Here is a 22,796-nt window from a genome sequence, read left to right on the forward strand (position 1 = left end):
GATTTGACGGTTGTTTAGAAACACACAGGAAAAAAAATGCTCTTCAGTCTACAAAACTCCCCCAAAACCGCAGATATTGTGCAACTGTCGGTGGTCTCGACTATAAAACCTAAGCACGTCTGTCCAGTTCAAGTCATTACATTACTGTACCACCATCACTGACCTGTCATTCTATTACTCACGATGGAAACATTTGTCTTCATGCTTATTTTCATATGTAAGTATGCTTATTGTTGTTATAAAGCGATAGACAGACAGACACAGACAGACAGAGATAGATAGATAGATAAATTGGTTGATTGATTGATTGATTGATTGATTGACACATACATACAACCTATACAGTGAGACTACTGTGGACTGCCTACGTAATAAATCAAGTCAAAGTTTATTAATCATATGCACAGGATTACAGGATGTAAATACAATGACTTCCTCTCAACAGTGCAAATATCAGGATGTAACAATAAAAATACAATACAGTGTAGAGATGCATAACCTGTAGCACGTTTTTATTCACTCATTTCATCAGAGACCCTATTATGTTAAATTTTTATAGAAAATAAAGATTCCTAATTCCACAAAGGAAAGGTAGAGAGAGAATTAAGACCAGGATGGCCAGTGATTGATTTGTGAGGGGAGAGTAGTGGAGATGTTTTAAAGGTTACAGGAGACCAGGACATGGGAAAGCAGGATATGGTCAACAGAAAAGAGAAGCAGGTAGAAATCTAACCAGTTGTGAACATTCCAAATGGACAGAACAAACAAGCTGAGAGCAGAAGATGGAAACCAGATACACTTATTCCGTAAGAGAAACAGGATAAGGGAGAGAGGGAGTAAAGATTTATTAAAAACCCAATTATATAAAAATATTTGCTTGAAATAATAATATCTATATATATAGATATATGGTAATATCAATATAATATAATGATTCAAACCATCTATTTCACTTTGTTTTCTAGACATTTCTGGACTACACTTATTGTCCGCATCACCGCTGACCCATCGCGTCCTGGCTGGACAGAACTTCTCCCTGTCCTGCAGCCTCACAGTCAGCTCAGGAATAACCTGGTTCCGAATGAGCTCAGATGACGTGGTTCCTCTGCTAACAGCAAAGCGAAGTAAAATAGACAATAAGACATCTTATGATCTACACAATGAAGACAACTTAGGTCACCTAGTAGTGAAGGACCAGATCCTGAGTGGTCTGGTGAGTCTGGAGATCCTCGGTGTGGGAGAGGCAGACCTGGGCCTGTACTGCTGCTCCGCCCGCTGCGATGGGAAGCTGTGCTTCGGAGAAGCAACTCGTTTGACTTATGCAGGTTCGTGAAATCGCTTTTCCTCGATGACATGAAACCACACAACAACCAACGGGTGAAAATAGAACTTTTCATCTTTCGGTTCAAATCACTTGTTTTCACACGGCTTCGTCTGTTGACGTGGGTTTGTTTGGTTTCCTGTTTGTGATGAGAGACTTAAACACATCACCCCCATAACGCACTGGTCAGCTAGGAGCTCCCCCAAAGCCACCCAGAGCAAACCAAATCAAATGAAATGTCATTCGGCAATGAAATGCTTTAGGGCAAACAATGCAACAATAAACAATTAACAATGCAGGTGTGTGCATTGTTTGATGTGTGTTTGATGGAGTAGAGGTGTGTGTTTGGTGATGGAGTAGAGGTGTGTGTTTGGTGATGGAGTAGAGGTGTGTGTGTTTGGTGATGGAGTAGAGGTGTGTGTGTTTGGTGATGGAGTAGAGGTGTGTGTTTGGTGATGGAGTAGAGGTGTGTGTGTTTGGTGATGGAGTAGAGGTGTGTGTTTGGTGATGGAGTAGAGGTGTGTGTTTGGTGATGGAGTAGAGGTGTGTGTGTTTGGTGATGGAGTAGAGGTGTGTGTGTTTGGTGATGGAGTAGAGGTGTGTGTTTGGTGATGGAGTAGAGGTGTGTGTGTTTGGTGATGGAGTAGAGGTGTGTGTGTTTGGTGATGGAGTAGAGGTGTGTGTTTGGTGATGGAGTAGAGGTGTGTGTGTTTGGTGATGGAGTAGAGGTGTGTGTTTGGTGATGGAGTAGAGGTGTGTGTTTGGTGATGGAGTAGAGGTGTGTGTGTTTGGTGATGGAGTAGAGGTGTGTGTTTGGTGATGGAGTAGAGGTGTGTGTTTGGTGATGGAGTAGAGGTGTGTGTTTGGTGATGGAGTAGAGGTGTGTGTTTGGTGCTGGAGTAGAGGTGTGTGTGTTTGGTGATGGAGTAGAGGTGTGTGTGTTTGGTAGTTGATGGTTGGTTTGTTCCTCCAGGCCCAGAGGAGGCAGAGTGGAGGCCCCTGCCATGTTGGCCTCTCCTAGCCTCCGTCGCCCTGGCCTCCTCCCTGCTCTGCGCCCTCTCTGTCTTCCTGCTCTGTTTCAGGACAGGTGAGTTTCCTGCCAGGACGTTTTACAACGTTTGTATGACCTTTACTGTAACTATTCAGTGCCTGTGATTGGTTGTGCTCACAGCCTATCGTTTCCTTTGTTGAGTCTGGGCTTTATTTCTGTCAGGAACAATGTAAATCAGGAGAGGCTGGTGGAGGCAGAAACCGTGTGTTTGATACCATTCTCCATTCCATTCCATGCATTACAATGAGCCTGTCCTCCAAGTTCCACCTCCGCCAGCCTCCCCTGTGTTTTACAGTTAACTAAAGCTACATCTTCGTTATTGTTCCTCCAGCCAAAGCAACACATCTGTGCAGCAGCTGCATGCAGGGCAGATCCAGTCAGAAGGTAAAGAATTTCAGTTAAATGATTATAATCATACTAGCAGAACCTTCTGCCACATTTTGCTCCTCAATGGTCATTTCAATTCATCATATACAGAGTTTATACCCATCAGGGGAGGCTAGTGGATGTCTACCTCCACCAGCCTCCCCTGATGTACACATTGATTCTAACTGAAAGCGTATGTCTGTACGATGTCTGTTTGATAATGAGGAGGAGATGATGTTCCCGTGTAATTCCCCTGACCCTGGTTGCCATGACTCTGTTGCAGGATGTGGACTTGCACTATGCCAGTGTTCAGCACGCAGGCAAGAACCGCTGCCCAGTTCAAGGAGAGCTACCATTGGCTCAGGAACATGTAACCTATGCAACAGTGGTTCCTCGTGGCCAATCAGGTGCATGAAGGCTTAATCCTACAGACAATACTGTTACGACCGTCAGTGTTGATGGGGCGGTGGAGGCTGTCGGAAGTAGAAATCGGAGGACGGGCTCATTGTAATGAATGGAATGAGGAATGGCATTTCAATGAGCCTGTCCTCCGATTTCTACCTCCAACAGCCTCCCCTGTAATGGGGCTATCCTTTTAATTAGAAAACAATTATCATCTGGACTGTAATCATCTCCTCTTGGGCAGCTTTAAGAAAGTGTAAAATGTTGGGATACTTCAGGGGAATAACTGTAAAGGCAAGAGGGCTTACACATTTGAACAATCTTTTAACACATTTACACAATGGGTTTATTGTGGAAACACCCTGAACAAAGAAATGATGATGTTTGCTTTGTGATGACAGATAAATATTGTACTGCAGCAATGTTTGGATTATTGTATCAGCTATGCCCTATCAGAACATGCCACCACTGGAGCTGCAATATCACCCTAAACTCAAAGAGCTTTTTAACCTTCGTACAAATGTGATCAGAGCTTGCTACTTTTTAATGTACCACTGGTGTCGACAGAATTGGAAAAAACTGCTTTTAGCTACTGTGCTCCTCAGACATGATGATCTTTAGGGTAGACTGAGGTTGGAGCCTTGGTCCTTTACGTGTTTTAGTCCTTGGTTAGGGACCAGCTCACAGAGACATGCTCTTGTTCTGATTGATTCATGTGTGTATTTTGTATTTTGTTGTGCTGTGTTGTTTAAGGTGTTGTTTTGTAATCCTATTTGTATTGTGAACAGGCCACACCCGCAAAAGAGACCTCGGTCTCAGTGTGTCTCAGAGTCTCAGAGTCTCAGTGTGTCTCAGTGTCTCAGAGTCTCAGTGTGTCTCCCTGGATAAATAAAGTTTAAATAAAAACAATAGGGCTACAAGCCTGAGGTGCTGAAACTATTGCTCACGCCACGCGTCTCGAACAAAATCACAAACAGATAAGTGATCCGTCAAAAAATGACCGGATGGCATGCTACTCAAACTTCCAATATCATATAGCCCTATTAAAACAGTTCTAAACCCAGATCATTTGGTTCAATTCACATGCCAGTTGACATGGCCATATTTTTTAGAAATATCTTTGGTAAAAGTTACTGTGACTTCCTGGCAGGACATCACATCCCAGAGTCTGTCTTTAACAAAGACTGTTCTGATTCATGGGGATAATCCTGTTTTTTTTTTGTCCCTGCAGCATCATCAGTGAGTTGAACAGAGTTATGTTGGCTAGTCAGCTAAAGTCAGCTATTTATTCACCGAATATCAGAACATTACCAGTGAGAATGCTAGTATAGGCCGGACTATAACCCTCACAGCTCTGAGCTGCTTCCTCTATAGACACCTGCTGTTGCCTATGGTTACGCCCAGGTCACTTCCAGGTCACTTCCAACTGAACATTTTCATTTCATTATTTTCAAACATAAATAATAATTATACTCCAACGAACCAACTGAATGACAATTATTTTGTCCAGCAGGTGCCACTAGTGTACACTGTGTTGATCAAAGCCTCGAGTATTGAACCTGTGTGGAAAGCTTCGTTTCCGCATCGCTGCCGCGCAGCGCTCTGCGCAGAGACTAACTGACGGACTGGAACGCACCCCGAGGTTTATTACGAAATACCGTATTCAGTGTCTGTGATTGGATGTTTTTGCCGTCACTCAAAATTCTAAAGTCTGATTGGTCCAGATCACCTTTAAAGCGTCTTCTCTCAGACACTTCCCAACCATAGGTTGGCCCAGTGACCAATCACATTAACGTTATCATATGATTGGTGGATTAAAGAGTCAGTCTTTCATGGCTGCAATTGGATTGGTTTCTGTCGTGAAAGTGGGAGGGGCATTAGTAGAAATTTCATTTCCTTAACCGTATGTCAGATCTCAGCAGCTGCGGAGGGCCGAAGGGACACTATCAAACACAATTAATAAAAAATATAATATATATATATATAATATCACGCAAGAAATGTAATTTATCTCTCAACTCTGAGTGACCTCTTCGTCTAATGAATATCACTATTTCTAAGTAGAGTCCGTGGATCGATATTTGTTCTATTATCAGCTCGTACAGCCCCTCTCTGTCACGCTTTTGTGGATATTATGACTACGGATTTATTGGCTGATCTGGACAGTCGATTCTTCGCTGATAACCTCCTGACGAGCGAAGACTGGGGTGAGGGACCGAGTGAAGTCTCCATCTGACTGCTTCACACATTTACATGATTCTGGGTTTGAGTTTGTAGGTTAATAATTCCCCGTGTTTGGTCCGTATGGACGTGCATGACGAGGTTAACGCGTAATTGGAATATTCGCTTCGACATGGACCGACTGACAAGATGGAAGACTGTATGACTGCACAATTCATTAGGAAATAGAATAATTAAAAAGGTGTTATTTTAATAATGAGGAAGCTCAGGTTAGCGGCTCCGCGGTTCAGCTGCTGTTGGGCTTCTCGCGTGGGTGTGCAAACCGGATGTGTACAGCTCGTTTTACTCCTGGTTTCATCTTCCACAACACCCGTTGATCCTCAAACCTCACTGGAGGTTAAACCTCTTCAAACACAGCCAGGACCCCACACACAGGAGCTATGTACTATCTATTGAACGAGCCTAGGCCGTTACATCCGTCATGAATTTGCTAATGGCTCTTGAAAACATGTTTGAACAGCCGAGGACTGTCTTCCTATTCATCTCTGGAGGCTCCAGCCTGCGTCTGCAGACCCTGGATGTCCGGCCAGATCAGCTGGTCCTCTGCTTTCTGTCACATTAGTTAACCATCTCTAGTTATGCAAGCTATGGGCTTCCATTGTCCAGATGGGCTTCCATTGTCCAATAGATAACATCTACTGCACACCTTTAAGCCAGCTTTAACTCCACTTAGAACGTTGCCATGTCTTTAGAAGGAGAAGACGGAAGGCTCTAGACTGGTGTCCTATGTTTCTAAATGTTGTTGTTGTTTTTTTTATGTTGTCAATGGGATAAAAGTGGGTTTGGATAAGGGGAGGCTGGTGGAGGTAGAAATCGGAGGACGGGCTTCCATGCATTACAATGAGCCTGTCCTCCGATTTCTACCTCCACTAGCCTCCACTTCAGGCCTTCTAAGGCATGTGAAGTCATGATGCACAAGTGTAACAGTGGTGCAGTGATGAGCATTTACCCACGAAGGCCTCTGTCAGCCCATGCATGTGTTAATGTCCCCACTAACGTGTGTGTGTGTGTGTGTGTGTGTGTGTGTGTGTCAGATGCCTGTCTGTACCAGTGTGAGAGCATGGAGGAGGGAGAGGACCTGGAGTACACCAGAGGACTGAGATACCAAACATGGGTAAGAACAGAGGAAGGTGTCTGCTGCCCTGCTGCCTGACCGTGCCTGACCGTGCCTGACCGTGGCTGACCGTAGCTGACCGTGGCTGACCGTGCCTGACCGTGTCTGACCGTAGCTGACCGTAGCTGACCGTGCCTGACCGTGGCTGACCGTAGCTGACCGTGCCTGTTTAAACATCCCACAAGAGAGCCTTCCAAAGGCTAGGCCTGTCGTTGCTCTCTAGGAGCTGCAACGGTTTACACAGAGTTCCTGGTGATGGATGAAACGCCACACCAGCCAGCGTGTGTCCGTCACCATCTGAGGGTTCCTGGTGACTGGCGTACAGGGATCAGTGAGTTCACCGGTGTTGCTGCTCCTACTGCTGCACCATCAGAAGAAATCCTGAAGTCAAAATCTGGTTTAACTTGAAATGTTTCTCTCACCATGACTGACAGCAACAGCCGGCACCAGTGATGAGCATGCTGAGTTAGGAGCATCGCTATTTAAACTCTAGGTTCAGGCAGGTGGCCTCCAGGTTAGAGAGGCCGGCCAGGAACTGGAAGGTTGCGCTTCAATCCTCAGTGTCGGGAGGGTGGGAGCCCCATAATAATAATAATAATAATAATAATAATAATAATAAACTTGATTTATATAGCACCTTTCAAAACAGTGTTACAAAAGTGCAGATAAAACTAATATGGAAATAAAAACATATGAGTAGGGAAACACAGTAAAACACGACACATTAGAAAGACTAAGGGCAGCATCAGTTAAAGACATTAGAAAGACTAAGGGCAGCATCAGTTAAAGGCTCGTCTATGAAAATGAGTTTTAAGAAGAGATTTAAAAGAAAATACTGAGGAAGCTGCTTTTTATTTAATTAAATGTTGCTGAAACCAAAAGGACCCCTATTTTTTGGGGCAAAAGAGGAATTTCCATTCAGGAAGGAGTTGTTGAGAGAACAGCAGTCGGTTCCTGAACGCTGTGAGAAGTGTCAGAACCAGGCAGCGAGACAACGTCATACAACTGTGGTGGAAGTGTCAGAACCAGGCAGCGAGACAACGTCATACAGCTGTGGTGGAAGTGTCAGAACCAGGCAGCGAGACAACGTCATACAACTGTGGTGGAAGTGTTGTGAAGATCAGAAGTAGGAAGTCAGCAGTAATAACTGTTCTTTATTTGTGCAAAAATAATATAAAAATAACACTCTAACTTAACATTGTTAAGTTACTCTAACTTAACCTTGTTGAAATCTCATCCTTTAACCAGTTGAGGCAAACAAATCGTATATCGCCCACCCAGAGTGGGGGTTTACTCACCAGAGGGGGGGTTTACTCACCAGAGGGGGGGTTTACTCACAAACACCTTGCTGCTGTTTTCCTCACAGTAAGAAATTACTGTTGACAGGACGGACTTAAAAGAACACACTTTACATAACGTAACCGTTTCACACGGTTACGTTATGGTCGCGTCTCTTAGTAGTTTAAGCAAAACAACCATGTTTTGACATATTTATATCTGTTATTTCACCATCAGGAAACCACAGAAATTCCATCATCTTGAAAATGTTCCATCATCTTGACTCTTATCAGTAAAGGCTTAGAGTACCTGGTGGGTTAGGGTTAGAGTACCTGGTGGGTTAGGGTTAGAGGACATGGTGGGTTAGGGTTAGAGTACCTGGTGGGTTAGGGTTAGAGGACATGGTGGGTTAGGGTTAGAGTACCTGGTGGGTTAGAGTACCTGGTGGGTTAGGGTTAGAGGACATGGTGGGTTAGGGTTAGAGGACATGGTGGGTTAGGGTTAGAGTACCTGGTGGGTTAGGGTTAGAGTACCTGGTGGGTTAGGGTTAGAGTACCTGGTGGGTTAGGGTTAGAGTACCTGGTGGGTTAGGGTTAGAGGACATGGTGGGTTAGGGTTAGAGTACCTGGTGGGTTAGGGTTAGAGTACCTGGTGGGTTAGGGTTAGAGTACCTGGTGGGTTAGGGTTAGAGTACCTGGTGGGTTAGGGTTAGAGTACCTGGTGGGTTAGGGTTAGAGGACATGGTGTTCCAACAGAGTAGTCAAACGAGCATGTTCTCCCCCACACAACCCTTCTCCGAGCAGTTCTACTAGAGGGGTTAGGCTGTGGTGCCAAGCAGGGGAGGTAGAAATCGGAGGACGGGTTCATTGTAATGAATGGAATGAGGAATGGTATCAAACACGTTCCTCAGTCCGTTCCGTGCATTACCATGAGCCCGTCCTCCGATGTCTACCTCCGCCGGCCTCCCCTGGAGCCGAGGTCAGACGAGGTGACTGCGTCAGCGGCAGACGGGCAGAGTGTAATCAGGATAATGGGGCGCTGGCGTTGTCGGGGCAACGGTGAGCGCCGGCCTCCTGACTAATGCAGACGTTAGCCTCATCCCTTCTTCCTCTCCTCTCCTCACAGTTTGACAACAATCTTGTGTTGACCCTCGACCCCGACAACCCCACATCGCCATGGAGACACCTGGACGACAACCTTCTCACAGGTGCTAAAGGAGATAAGGAAGCAGAAACAGACCATAATGATTCAGATTTAAAATGAAGTCTATTAACTCATTCAGTGCCGCGGGTGAATAAAGTCGCCCAAATTGTCACCATTCTAGAGTGCCAAGGGTGACTTTATTCACCAGAAATGCATAAATTATGATGCTTCATTTTGGCTCTGATCCACCACTCAGTGCTTCTGTTCTTTGGGTAGTCTTTTCAAGAAAAGCCAGGAAGCAAAACTGTCTGGTGTGGGCCTTTTTTAATAATGAATATCAGTCTTTGATAGTTAGCTCATATGTTTAGTTTTATTGAGTAAAGTATTGAACTAGCATTGAGTACATCAGTGTCATTTCAACTCTGCACAAGTCATGGTGTTGTTGTCTAACTGTGCTCTCTCTCTCTCTCTCTCCTCTGTCCTCTTTCTCTCTTCTCTCTCTCTCTCTCTCTCTCTCTCTTCTCTCTCCTCTCTCTCTCTCTCTCTCTCTCTCTCTCTCTCTCTCTCTCTCTGTCCTCTGTCCTCTTTCTCTCTTCTCTCTCTCTCTCTTCTCTCTCTCCTCTCTCTCTCTCTCTGTCTCCTCTCTCTCTCTCTCTGTCTCTAGGGGACTGTCCCGTGGTGAAAGATGAAATGACAATAACACAGCCTTTGCCTGTGGACATGTGTAAGTGCCTCTTTGATGTATGTGGGAGACAGAATCTATATCCATCTGAGTTTATGCTTCAATATAAATGTGTGTGTGTCTGTGTGTGTGTGTGTCTGTGTGTGTGTGTGTCTGTGTGTCCTGCTCCAGTGTTCCAGGTGAAGGCGGAGCCTCCATCTCCTGCGTCCTCATTGGCCTCTGACTGCTCCCTGCCGTCCCTTCCAGACCCACAGGTGAGTCTGGTCAAAGATCACATCTGCCATCAGAGTTAACTCAGGTGTCGAGGGTAAATAAAGTCGCCCAAAATGTCAACATTCTGGAGTGCCAAGGGTGACTTTAATCACCAAAAATCCCTAAATGATGATGCTTCATTTGGTGTTGTTGCTAGGTAAACACCACATAGAACACTTGGCTCTCTAGATGGAGTGTTCCGGAACTCTTTGGCAGAGTTAGAGTCCTACTGTGACACACGGGGCCGTGAGTACACTGTAAAATAATGTGATGTTTTATACAAACAAGCTCTCCCTCCCTCCTTCCCTCCCTCCCTCCCCCCCCCTCTCCCTCCCTCCTCCCTCCCTCCCTCCCTCCTCCCCCCTCCCTCCCTCCCTCCCCCCCTTCCTCCCTCCCTCCCTCCTCCCCTCTCCCTCCCTCCCTCCCTCCCTCCCTCCCTCCCTCCCTTCCTCCCTCCCTCCCTCCCTCCCCCCTACAGGTGACAGTGAAAGGAGAGAACCCCCCCACGCCTCCCTACATGTTTGGGGACGTCCTGTCACCTCCGCTGGGGACATTTGAGGTCACCGTGACCTCGGCTACTCCGGTACAACCGCCTCCAACGCAGCGCCAAACCTCGGCCAACAGCGGCCTCGACACAAACACACACACCACAGGTCGGCCTGGTAACAAAGCAATATTAACACATGTTCCGCAAATCTGAGCCCTGTATATTTAAACGTGTACTTTTAGAAATACATATTTGAAATGCCAGGACGTGGTTTTAGCCCTTTCCCTCTCTCTCTCTCTCTCTCTCTCTCTCTCTCTCTCTCTCTCTCTCTCTCTCTCTCTCTCTCTCTCTCCTTTTCCTCCCTTCCTCAGCCCCACCGCTCCTCCCCACTGCGGCCACACTCAAAGCCAACAGCATCCTGAGCAGCAAGACTCCCATCCAGCCGCGGCCTCTACCCGTGGCCCAGGCTCCCAGCCCGGCCAAAGCCCTGATCCTGCAGAGCCTGCCCAGCATGGACCAGAGCCAGCCAGGTCAGACACTCAGCTCTGCTCCTCTCTGTTTCACCACGGTTACCCTCCACTGGTACCTGGTCCTCTGTGGCTCAGTTGGTAGAGGATGGCGCTAACAACGCTTAGGTTGTGGGTTCGATTCCCGCTGGGACCATATATACTGAAATGTCTGCACTCACTGCAATGTAAGTCACTTTGGATAAAAGCGTCAGCTAAATGGCATATAATATTATGATTATGATCGTGATTATTATTATTATTATATTATTATTATTATTATATTACATTATTATTATTGAATTGCACATTATATTATTATTATATTATTATTAATATATATATATATATTACCACGGGACAGAAGAGAGGCTGGAATTAGGGATGTTTAAAACTAAGAGTTCACTTCAGGCTTGTTTATCATTACACACAACACAACAACATGCTGGACAGAGCAGCTCTTCAACATCAGGCAACAATGATATGGAATAAGAGATAATACAGGTAATATATATTATATACAGGTAATATATGTAATAAAGACAGTAGTAACAACAACATAAGGTGAAGATAGAGCAGTTAGATGTAGTTAAGCGGTCAGTGGAGGTCAGTGGAGGTCAGTGGAGGTCAGTGGAGGTCAGTGGAGGTGGTGTTTCTATTCTACCACCAGGGTTTCTGTGTCATTTAGACAGGATATGATGTCACGTCGTGGTTATGTAGTGTCTCTGTGATGTCACATCCTGTTCCTGTCTGCAGTGGTGCTGTCCCAGGCGGTGTGTCTGGGTTCTGGTCCAGCCATCGTCAAGATGGAGCCTGTATCTCCCAGCATGCCTCACTGCGCCAGCCCCCCGGCCCCGCCCCTCCCCGCCTCCCTGTCCGGGAGCAGCTGCATGGACATTGACCTGAGTGTCTGTCAATCACAGGTCAGACACTCCTCTGATTGGTTGCTGCTGTTGTTGCATCATCCACTCAATGATGTGCAATTCAGGAAGTAGGAGGTCCATGATAAAGTTGATAAAGTTCCTAAAACTTCTATATCAGCAACTGACACATATTTATCTTAGAGCATATCAAATCTAATTAAAGTTTATTTATCATACATGCACAGGAAACAGAAAACAGCGGCTAACGCTACATGAAATCGCACTTCCTCTCAACAGTGCAGTGAAATACAATAAAATATAACAGTAATAACACAACAATATACGATCAGTAGCACCAACAGTGACAGAGTTCTCCCCGGGATGTCTGGACAGCATGGCGCTGGATTGCATCATCAAAACCGTGTTAGAGTAGGGGTGTCAGACCCATTCTGGACGCCCCAGGCCTGATCTGACAACCAGACGGGCTGGTTCCAGACACCCCTGGCTTAAAGGTTATCTGACACACAATGGAACACACCCTGCACTGTAGAAGGAGCAGGGTTAGCCTAACCCTAACCCTAACCCTAACCCTAAGTCAGAGTGTTTTATACCAACCCTAAGTCAGAGTGTTTTATACCAACCCTAAGTCAGAGTGTTTTATACCAACCCTAAGTCAGAGTGCTTCCCAGAGGGTTCTCTGTCACAATAATGGGTAAATGATAAATCCATGTGAACCCTGTGCTCCCTGTGACCCCTGTGACCCCTGTGCTCCCTGGCTCCGCCCCCAGATGAAGGTGATGAAGAGGCAGCAGAGGATGATTAAGAACCGGGAGTCGGCCTGTCAGTCACGCAAGAAGAAGAAGGAGCACCTGCAGAACCTGGAGGCCCAGCTCAGGGAGGCGCAGCTGGAGAACCAGAGGCTGCGCAGGGAGAACCAGGGCCTCAGGGAGAGGCTGGTCGGGAAGGAGGTGAGGAGGAAGGGGAGGTGGAGGGGGGGGGGAGGAGGAGGAGGAGAGGCTGCGCAGGGAGAACCAAGGCCTCAGGGAGAGGCTGGCCGGGAAGGAGGTGAGGAGGAAGGGGAGGAGGAGGGGGGGGGAGGAGGAGAGGCTGCGCAGGGAGAACCAGGGCCTCAGGAGGGGGGAGGAGTTGAGGGGAGGGAGGTGGAGGAGGAGGAGGAGGTGAGGAGGGTGAGGAGGAGGACGACAAGGACAAGGGGAGTGGTGGAGGGGATGAAGATATCGTCAAGGGCACATGAAGGAAGTACACTGTAGAGTAACTCTCCCCCCCCCCCCCCCGCCCCCCCCCGCCCCCCCCAGGGCAGTGACTCTGCTAACAACAAGAGAGCCGTGTGTGTGATGGCTGTGCTGCTGTTCATGACCTTCAGCTTCGGACCCGTCAGGTAACAGAACCAGCATCTTCATCTCTGATCAGAGACTAAAACCTACAGTATGTATTTATTTCATTGCTGTTAAGTGTTTATTATTATTATTATTATTGTTATTATTAAACCTTTAGAGGAGGTCCTACTGAGACCAAGGTCTGAAACAGATCATACATGTACATTCAGCTTATGTATGTAATATATGAATGATTAAATTCTGATTGGGTGAAATGTTTTCCTCCAGTATCACAGACAGGAAGCTGGGGCCAGGGTTACAGGAAGGGGTGGTCCCTTACACAGGAAGACGCCTGCTGGAGTTGGAGCAGGGCCAAGCCCAGGAACACAGCCCGGTGGAGGAGAGGATGGAGGTGGAGGAGGAGGGAGGAGAGGAGAGGTGGAAGAGAGGAGAGGTGGAGAGGGAGGCCACAGATCAGTACCAGTTCAGGTGGGTGGAGCCTGTTTCACAGTCACATGACCACAGAGACTCTAACTGTTAACATGGTCGGAGCCACAGAGGACACACTTCGTCCGAGAACCGCCGGCCGGCCAATCAGAGGTCTGCATCAGCCTCTGGTCTTTTCAGCTCGGGCTCATTGTAATGAAGAACGGTATCAAACACATTCCTCATTCCATTCCATGCATTACAATGAGCCCGTCCTCCGATTTCTACGACCACCAGCCTCTACTGCATTAAACATCTAGTCCAGGATTGGTCTTAATCTTAATCAGGGTCCTGGAAACTCACCAGCTCATACTGTACCATTGATAGTTGTCATGGTGATGTCCTCTCTGGCCAGGAACCTGAGTGAGGTGTTCAGTGATGTGAAGGATCTGGTCCTGCAGGACATCGACCGATACTTCAGCTCCTCTGACTGCAGACAGTTCAACCGCTCTGAGTCCCTCAGGTTAGCAACACACACACACACACACTGTCTCTCTGTCTCTGTCTCTCTGTCTCTCTGTCTCTGTCTCTCTGTCTCTCTGTCTCTCTGTCTCTCTGTCTCTCTGTCTCTGTCTCTCTGTCTCTGTCTCTCTGTCTCTCTGTCTCTCTGTCTCTCTGTCTCTGTCTCTGTCTCTCTGTCTCTCTGTCTCTGTCTCTCTGTCTCTCTGTCTCTCTGTCTCTGTCTCTCTGTCTCTGTCTCTCTCTCTCCAGAGACTTCTGATGGGGTGTAGAGTTATACAATCACACCAGGGGAGGCTGGTGGGGGTTGACATCGGAGGACGGGCTCATTGTAATGCATTACAATGAGGCCTGTCCTCCAATGTCTACCTCCACCAGCCTCCGCTGGTAGACGTCTCTGACTGACTGTGCCCCTCTCCCCCAGGCTGGCAGATGAGCTGAGAGGCTGGGTCCACCGGCACCAGATAGACAGGAAGAAGTCTGGAGGGAAGCCGAAGGTCGTGAAGAAGGCTAAGATAGCTCAGGTGTGTTTCAGCTGCTGGATGCTCCTCACCAGGGCTGTGATGCTCCTCACCAGGGCTGTGATGCTCCTCACCAGGGCTGTGATGCTCCCTGAGGCTGTGATGCTCACTAAGGCTGTGATGCTCCTCACCAGGGCTGTGATGCTCCCTGAGGCTGTGATGCTCCTCACTAAGGCTGTGATGCTCCTCACTAAGGCTGTGATGCTCCCTGAGGCTGTGATGCTCTTGGAATTTTGGGCTGTCGGTTGATGATGCAAATAACCACCATGACTGGTTGATGACGCAAATTAAAAAATGTGTTAAAAATTACCATTTTTTGAATTCTAAAATCAATATATTGAAACTTTATATTGGTTTCACGGTCGTCCTCGTATAACCGGATAATTGTTACAGCCAAGTATATTATTAAAGTTTAAATAAATAATGATTTGATATATTTCCATATTTTCTTAAATCCATACAGTGTATGTGTGGTCATTGTTTCTGTATGTTCAGAATATCATGTGTTTTTCCATTAACTCCTCAGCAGAAAGCCCAGCTGAGGAAGACGAACTTCTCCAGATACCTCCCCATCCAGACCCATCGTTCTATTGAAAGGTAACTATCAGCTCCTTCTCGGCTGGAGCCAAAGCCTGTTTGAATGTCCACAGTTGGGGTTTCTAGTCCCACCGCTCTGGAGACACTAATAGCAACATGTCAAATCCTCCGGCTTCCAAACAGGTTCTGGTACCTTAAGCACTTTATGACAATTGTGTTTGTTAAAAGCGGTATTCAAATGAATTTGATGTATAGTTACAGTGGACTAACTTGGATTATGGTTGCCAGCCAACTAAAGCACTTGGATGATAAAAATATCCTGCCCTCATTCTAAACCACACCCCTGGCCCTGTTTGGCCTCATAAGGACCAGGGGGGTAGAGGAGGACCAGGGGGGGGGGGTAGAGGAGGACCAGGGGGGGGTAGAGGAGGACCGGGGGGGGTAGAGGAGGACCAGGGGGGGGGTAGAGGAGGACCGGGGGGGGTAGAGGAGGACCGGGGGGGGTAGAGGAGGACCAGGGGGGGGTAGAGGAGGACCGGGGGGGGTAGAGGCCTAAGAGGACTAAGCCCCCTTAAGGCCAGGAGTGTCTGTGGAAAATCAGTTGGCCTTGGCATTCACTGGCAGCCACAGTGTCATCCCCGGTGTCATCCACGGTGTGGAAAGCCGGATAATGAGGACGACATTTCTGAGCAGTCACATGTCCTTTTCATTGTTTTATTTTTAAGAATGTTTGACTTTGACCGGGTTTACCCATTATTAATCTGGTTTACATTAAGATTAATCTGGTTTACCCATTATTAATCTGGTTTACTTTAAGGTTAATCCGGTTTACCCATTATTAATCTGGTTTACCCATTATTAATCTGGTTTACCCATTATTAATCTGGTTTACTTTAAGATTAATCTGGTTTACCCATTATTAATCTGGATTACTTTAAGATTAATCTGGTGTACCCATTATTAATCTGGTGTACCCATTATTAACCTGGTTTACCCGTTATTCTTTGGAGTATCAAATCCAAGTTTAGTTATCATAATCACAGGACAGCAGTAAACCGTACAGTGAAATGCTTTTAACAAGCTCCCTCTCAACAGAGCAAAGATAGGGATTAAATCTGAGATATAACAATCAATACACAATCAATACACAATCAATACACAATCAATACACAGGACTGTTGACTGTATATAGTTTGTTATTACTGTTATACTTTATTCCTGTCCTTGTATGTGATGATGTACAGTTGAGAGGTACAGGAGCTTGTCGCTCTGGGTCTGACGTGTGTGTGTGTGTGTGTGTGTGTGTGTGTGTACGTGCGTGTGTCTCAGTCAGCTGCAGGTGTTTCCTGGTCCTGAGGTGAGCTACAGCGACTTCCTGGACGCCATCGACCGGCGTGAGGACACCTTCTACGTGGTCTCCTTCAGACGGGTGAGACAGAACGCCCTCCGAGGCCGTTTAGACGCGCCCGCCGCGCCCGTGGCCTTCACTCACTACAGGCTCCGCCTCTTGGCATTCGCGTCAGCGGCACTGACTGTGTCCTCCTGTGATGAAACATCTGAAACTTGTTTGACGACTCCAAGGGGTTTTGATTTAATGTTTTGATTAATTTAAATTCTGTATTAAGGATTGAAGCTACTTTCTTGAGTTGTGTAACAGAAGTCTGCTGACCTCGTCGCTGAATGATTTATATTAATTTTTCTCCCTCCTCTCTCTGTAGGACCACCTGCTGTTGCCCGCCATCAGCCACAATAAGACCACCCGCCCCAAGATGTCTCTGGTGATGCCGGCCATGTCTGTCAACGGTGAGTTTAACAACGCTTTATCTGGAGTTATCAACGGTTTGAAACTATCCAACGACTTTAAGACCCATTTCAAACTGTTTCAGACTTCTCTGATAATATTGTCCTAATAGTTGGAGTTATCCTGTAATCCAGTTCTAGGTGAATAATGACGCTGTATTAGTGGTCATAGCTGTTTGTGTTTCTCCTCCTGGTCTTTCACTGACGCTTTTTTTTTTTTAATTTTTTTTTTATAAATGTTACTATTTTTTTATTCCCACATTTTCCCCTGTTGCCAAGCTACCTTTTCTCTAAGATCTCCCTGTTTAACTCATTCAGTGCCGAGGGTGGATAAAGTCGCCCAAACTGTCAACATTCTAGAGCACCAAGGGTGACTTTATTCACCAAAAATGCATCAATTATGATGCTTAATTTTTTAGCCAATCAGAGTATTGTTGCTAGGTAAACACCACATGGAACACTTGGTTCTCTAGGTGGTGAGTGTTCTGGAACTCTTTGGCAGTTGGTGGGTTAAATCTAACACAACCCTTCCCCCTCTCCGTCCTCAGAGAGCCTGTACAACTCCTCCCAGGGGTACGAGATGATGATGCAGGTAGACTGTGAGGTGATGGACACCAGGATCATCCCCATCAAGGCCTCGGCCGTGCCCCCCTCCCTCCGGGACCCCCCCCGCCCCCCCCCGGCCCACCATCACCACAGCAACCACACCTCCCTGAGGGGCCGCCACCACCCCCACAACGCCGGGGCTGCGGCGCCACGGCAACCCTTACCTGCCCGGAGACAGCAGGCAGAGTATTACATCAGCCAGGGGGGCGGAGTCTGAGGGGGAGAGAGGGGTGAGGAAACAAGAAAGGGATGAGGGAGAGAGAGAGAGAGAGGGAGGGAGAGAGAGAGAGAGAGAGGGAGGGAGAGGGAGGAGATTGAACGTGGGGAGGATGACTTCAAATAAGGGTGAAGGAAATTAAACTGTCAGGGAATTCAAGAGGCTTTGCTTTGTTTTGATCTAACAATCTTCTACTGCGACCCCTAACAATCCCTTACCACCGTCCCACAATGCTGCCCCGAAAACTCCCCACAAACATGTCAACATCTACTGTCATTGATATCTGAATGAGTTCACAGATACACTGGTTGGTAACTAACTAACTAAATAACTAACTAACTAACTGACTACCCACTTCCAGACATACCAGCCCTTCGCCCATGTTAGTTTCAACACATTAAACCTGTTGGGTTTTTAGCCACAGGGTTGCATGATCGACCAACTAAATGATTTCTTAATATATATATTTTTAAATCTGGCCAAACAGAGACGTAGCAGTTCACGATACGTTACAGCATCATATTTAATCACTGAGATATGTGCTGCTAATGATTGGATGGAATGCACAGGGTTTCATGTTCGAGGATGTTTCTGTAGTTTCTGTCTGTATATTTGTGCTCCTGCAGGAAACGCAGGTCGAATGCGAGTCGTCAATGAATTTGTTGTTTGTGTTTTTGTTTGATATGGAATGTGTCTGGATTCTTCTGCAGATTATTTAACGTGTTGCTTATGTTTGTTGTAAATAGCGGTTATGTACAGGTCAGCTGTGTAGATATGTTCTTCCTTTTGCGTTCACGCCTGTACTTGGCTCTCGGGAACTCTCGACGTTTTCATCTTTCAGGCACAAAGGTACAACAAAAAACCAAACCCGTTGCTGTTGTGTTCTCTGACAGAGAGCTGCATACCTAGATAGACCACCTTCAACTGCAGAAATGTCTTTGCATTGAAGATGGACGACCATCTTGACCATAATGTTGTGTGTTTATATATGATGATGTTCTGTCTGTTTATGTGGCCATCAAGCTTGATCCACCATGTCTCTCTCAGGGGAGGCTGGTAGAGGTAGAAATCGGAGGACAGGTCCATTGTAATGGTCCGTCCTCCGATTATGACCTCCACCAGCCTCCCCTGATCTCTGTGTAACTATGGGGACATAGCAGCAGGTGATGTAGAACAGAAAGGAACATCCGATGTGATTCAATTCTGAACCTAATCATATGTTTATGATATATCAGTTCATTCCAGTCCAAACTGTTTTTGACAAACATTGTGGTCAGTTGTTTGTTTCCCCCCCCCCCTTGAGAGATGAAAACTGTTTTCTTGGGTTTTGTTCCTAGTCTGTAACTAGTTTTTCCTGTCTGTCTGTCTGTCTGTCTCTGCCTGAAGCACTGCTCACACCTAAACCTGTTTGTGAAATGAATGCCGTTGCCATGGGAACAACACCCATTTGTTTTGTTTTTTTAATATAAAATCTATTGTAAGTCTTGTTAAAAGAAATGAAATCTTAAAAAAAAGAAAGAAAAAAAAAAGTTGTATATGAAGCTGTAGGGGTTTTCTGAGGAGGGGGGGGGGGACTGAAAGATCACTATTTGTAGTCTTATTTGTATTCTATTAAGACCCACTTTTGCCAACGGGAACAGGGGCAGAGAGCTGCTGTGAGACAGGATGACATGTCTGGTCCAAGACATTCCCTTTACATGTCAATGATGTGATTTACATGTCAGCTCACCCTCTCACACGTACAGAACACGTGACGCTCCCCACACGCATGTAGACATGACACATACATACCCACGCTAGGCGCATGAACATTTATGGTTACTATGGTAGCAATGTAAATATCGTCAATGCATTCTCTTTTTTATGTTTTCTTATTTAAAATGAATTTTCATGAATAAAATATTTTTTAATTTTCATCTTTCCCTGATTATATGAGAAGTATGAACTGCTGCCTTTTTGTTTGTAGAAAACAAACATTGAATTTGATAAATAAAGTGATTTAAAATACACAGTTGCTTTTTTTCTTAGTTGTCTTACAGTAGTTGCATTCTACCATGTAGCTTATGACTGAAACCACCAGCGGCGGCGTGATTCAACACCATTCAAACACCAACACCATTCAACACCATTCAAACACCAACACCATTCAAACACCAACACCATTCAACACCAACACCATTCAAACACCAACACCATTCAACACCAACACCATTCAACACCAACACCATTCAAACACCAACACCATTCAACACCAACACCATTCAAACACCAACACCATTCAACACCAACAACATTCAAACACCAACACCATTCAAACACCAACACCATTCAACACCAACACCATTCAAACACCAACACCATTCAACCCCAACACCATTCAACACCAACACCATTCAACACCAACACCATTCAAACACCAACACCAACACCAACACCATCCCCTGGTCCTTTCTCCCCCTGTTGTCCGTCAAGGTGCTCCTGAACGTGCGTCGCTGCAGGTTTGCTGTAACCTTGATGAGAATACGTCTCCTGAACGCAAGGCCAGAGTTGTTGGTCGCATTCCAGCAGGTTTTACCGCCAGTTGAACATCCTGGGAGGTAAAATACACAGTAAATGATTAACAAGTCAAATATGTCTTTGAAATCAAGCTTTGAACCACAAGGGGAAGAAATAAAGAGAAATTTGCATGGAGGGAAATCCATGCAAAGAGATGGACTCTGCCTTTCCCATGTCAGTTTATTGGGTCCCCATATACTTTTATTTATGTTGTGTGTTTTGTTAATGTGTTTGGTTTTTATATGATGTATAGTGTGTTGAGACCTTGGTGAAAATCCTCTTTAAAACTGAATCAACTTTCTCATACAAACCAAAACCTCCATGATGAAAAGAGACTCATTGAAAGCTGATTTGGTGACCAAACAAACAGTGTTGCATAGTTTCATTTTCATGAGCAGCAATATTTTCTGGACAAAAACAGGAACTCATAATTCAGATGAGCTTGTGTGGTGGAACGGTGGAACGGTGCAGCCCGGCTGGAACAGTAAAGAAGCTTCAGTTCTCTGGAGATACGTTTGCTGCTTTCACTCAGGAAGCTGTCTGATAGTGGCAGTAAAAAAGCCATAAAGCAGGAGTCACATGACAGGGCAGATAAGAGAGGGGGGGGGGGGCGGGGGGGGTTAGTGTCATAAATGCTGGATAGGGCCTCATTTGAGACAAAGTTGAGGCCCAGCTCACATATCCTGTTCCTACAGCGGGGGAGGCTAGCGGAGGTAGAAATCAGAGGACGGGCTCATTGTAATGAATGGAATGGAATAGGGAATTCCTTACAATGAGCCCATCCTCTGATTTCTACCTCCGCCAGCCTCCCCTGACTGACAGCGAGGTATTCAGTAAAACATGATTGTCTCCCTCCAGTGTTTTCTGCCCCTAAAGTAGTCAGATTACTTCTCTGTACCTAAAGTAGTCAGATTACTTCTCTGTACCTAAAGTAGTCAGATTACTTCTCTGCACCTAAAGTAGTCAGATTACTTCTCTGTACCTAAAGTAGTCAGATTACTTCTCTGCTCCTCCGGTTTTCTGAACAATGAAAAAGCTCGAGTCTAAAAGGTAAATAAAAAGAAACTCCAAACCTGTCATAGGAGTCTCTGACAGCTAGGGGGCGCTAGGGTCCTGTGCATGGTTTATTTATCATCACATTAAATACAAGAACACAACACAACGAAACGCCTGAGACAGAGCAGCTCTACAACATCAACAACATCAACAACACAATGGAACAAGACAATAGATACAATATCAACAGTAACAATAATAAAACTGTAAATATAATAAAGTACAGTATAATATACAGGATTATTATAGCAGCAGTAGAGGTCAGAGGTCGGGGGACCAAAGAGACAATAATGGACCTCATTCAGAAGAAAATGGAGCTTCAAACACACCACGGTCACCTGACGTCCACAGAGTCACCTGACGTCCACAGAGTCACCTGACGTCCACAGAGTCACCTGACATCCACAGGTTTGTGGAGGAAAGTGTACAAATCATAAAATAAATACTGGACAAAGCAGACATGGAAGAGTCAGATCCAGGGGAGGCTGGTGGAGGTAGAAATCGGAGGACAGGCTCATTGTAATGCGTAGAACGGAACGAGGAATGGCATTACAATGAGCACGTCATCCGATTGCTACCTCCACCAGCCTCCCCAGGTCAGATCCCTGTAGAGCCACTATTGTCAACGTGGGGTGGATCCATCTAGGGGGTACGTGGATCCATCTAGGGGGTACGTGGATCCATCTAGGGGGTACGTGGATCCATCTAGGGGGAACGTGGATCCATCTAGGGGGTACGTGGATCCATCTAGGAGGTACGTGGATCCATCTAGGGGGTACGTGGATCCATCTAGGGGGAACGTGGATCCATCTAGGGGGTACGTGGATCCATCTAGGGGGTACGTGGATCCATCTAGGGGGTACGTGGATCCATCTAGGGGGTACGCAAAAGAAATCTGTGATTTACCTTCAACAGTCCTGTTGAATAGCCGACTGCAGTCTCAGTACCAAAAATAAATGCATGCACCCTATCCAACAGAATAATATTATCACAATGTCTAATATGTAAGGGATAATGTTCACAGAATATCAATTAGGCGACAAAATAATGGACAGGGGGTACATGACTGTTAAAAGTTTGGGAACCACTGCTGTAGAGGGTTGTTGGAGTACCACCACACGCCCACTGGAGAATGTGAGTCAGTCACCAGCACACGCTGATGGACAGACGGCTGTCCCTGTTATCACTGAGGAGCGACCTCCCTTCTACCTCTACCAGCCTCCACCAGCCTCCCCTGAGGCTCACACACACTCCCCCTGCTGACAACGCCCATAGTGATGCCCCTGAGCACCCTGGGTAGACCGGTGGTGAGGCCTTCTGCAAGATATGAGGATTGACAAAAAAAGGGTAAAGACATTTCAAGTTGTCAACATTCTAGAGCGCCAAGGGTGACTTTATTCACCAAAAATTTATCAATTATGATGTTTCATTTTGGAGCCAATCAAAGTATTGTTGCTAGGTGAACACCACATAGAACACTTGGCTCTCTAGGTGGGGAGTGTTCCGGGAATTCTT

At 46.2% G+C, this 22,796-nt stretch overlaps 2 protein-coding genes across 3 annotated transcripts; both read left to right on the forward strand.

Annotated features, from left to right (window-relative positions):
• The first annotated feature begins 82 nt into the window (after positions 1-82).
• Positions 83-3,962, forward strand: LOC310812498 (uncharacterized protein). Its single transcript, XM_083681086.1, has 5 exons — positions 83-217; positions 966-1,325; positions 2,295-2,408; positions 2,704-2,756; positions 3,022-3,962. Exons 1-5 carry the CDS (start codon positions 184-186, stop codon positions 3,151-3,153), a joined length of 693 nt encoding a protein of 230 aa, XP_083537212.1. The 5' UTR covers positions 83-183; the 3' UTR covers positions 3,154-3,962.
• Positions 3,963-5,063: 1,101 nt separating this feature from the next.
• On the forward strand, positions 5,064-19,678 carry atf6b (activating transcription factor 6 beta). 2 transcript variants are annotated; one of them, XM_083680485.1, is made up of 17 exons: positions 5,064-5,347; positions 6,416-6,495; positions 8,899-8,980; positions 9,581-9,640; positions 9,770-9,852; positions 10,329-10,503; positions 10,709-10,867; positions 11,600-11,766; positions 12,495-12,674; positions 13,023-13,105; positions 13,332-13,532; positions 13,885-13,992; positions 14,413-14,512; positions 15,036-15,106; positions 16,376-16,475; positions 16,765-16,849; positions 17,395-19,678. In XM_083680485.1, exons 1-17 carry the CDS (start codon positions 5,275-5,277, stop codon positions 17,667-17,669), a joined length of 2,082 nt encoding a protein of 693 aa, XP_083536611.1. In that variant the 5' UTR covers positions 5,064-5,274; the 3' UTR covers positions 17,670-19,678. The 2 variants fall into 2 exon arrangements, with proteins under 2 accessions (XP_083536611.1, XP_083536612.1); XM_083680486.1 differs by having other exon boundaries at positions 15,039-15,106.
• Positions 19,679-22,796: the final 3,118 nt, after the last annotated feature.

This window comes from Argentina silus, assembly GCF_951799395.1.
Source record: "Argentina silus genome assembly, chromosome: 11".
Taxonomy (NCBI): domain Eukaryota; kingdom Metazoa; phylum Chordata; class Actinopteri; order Argentiniformes; family Argentinidae; genus Argentina; species Argentina silus.

Excerpts from the sequence above, each read along its gene's own strand:
- LOC310812498 (XM_083681086.1), top strand. The coding sequence starts at position 184 with ATGGAAACATTTGTCTTCATGCTTATTTTCATAT. Across the intron at positions 2,409-2,703 it reads CCTGCTCTGTTTCAGGACAG|CCAAAGCAACACATCTGTGC; the intron begins GTGAGTTTCCTG and ends TTGTTCCTCCAG. Across the intron at positions 2,757-3,021 it reads AGGGCAGATCCAGTCAGAAG|GATGTGGACTTGCACTATGC; the intron begins GTAAAGAATTTC and ends ACTCTGTTGCAG.
- atf6b (XM_083680485.1), top strand. The coding sequence starts at position 5,275 with ATGACTACGGATTTATTGGCTGATCTGGACAGTCGATTCTTCGCTGAT. Across the intron at positions 9,853-10,328 it reads CGTCCCTTCCAGACCCACAG|GTGACAGTGAAAGGAGAGAA; the intron begins GTGAGTCTGGTC and ends TCCCCCCTACAG. Across the intron at positions 16,850-17,394 it reads GCCGGCCATGTCTGTCAACG|AGAGCCTGTACAACTCCTCC; the intron begins GTGAGTTTAACA and ends CTCCGTCCTCAG.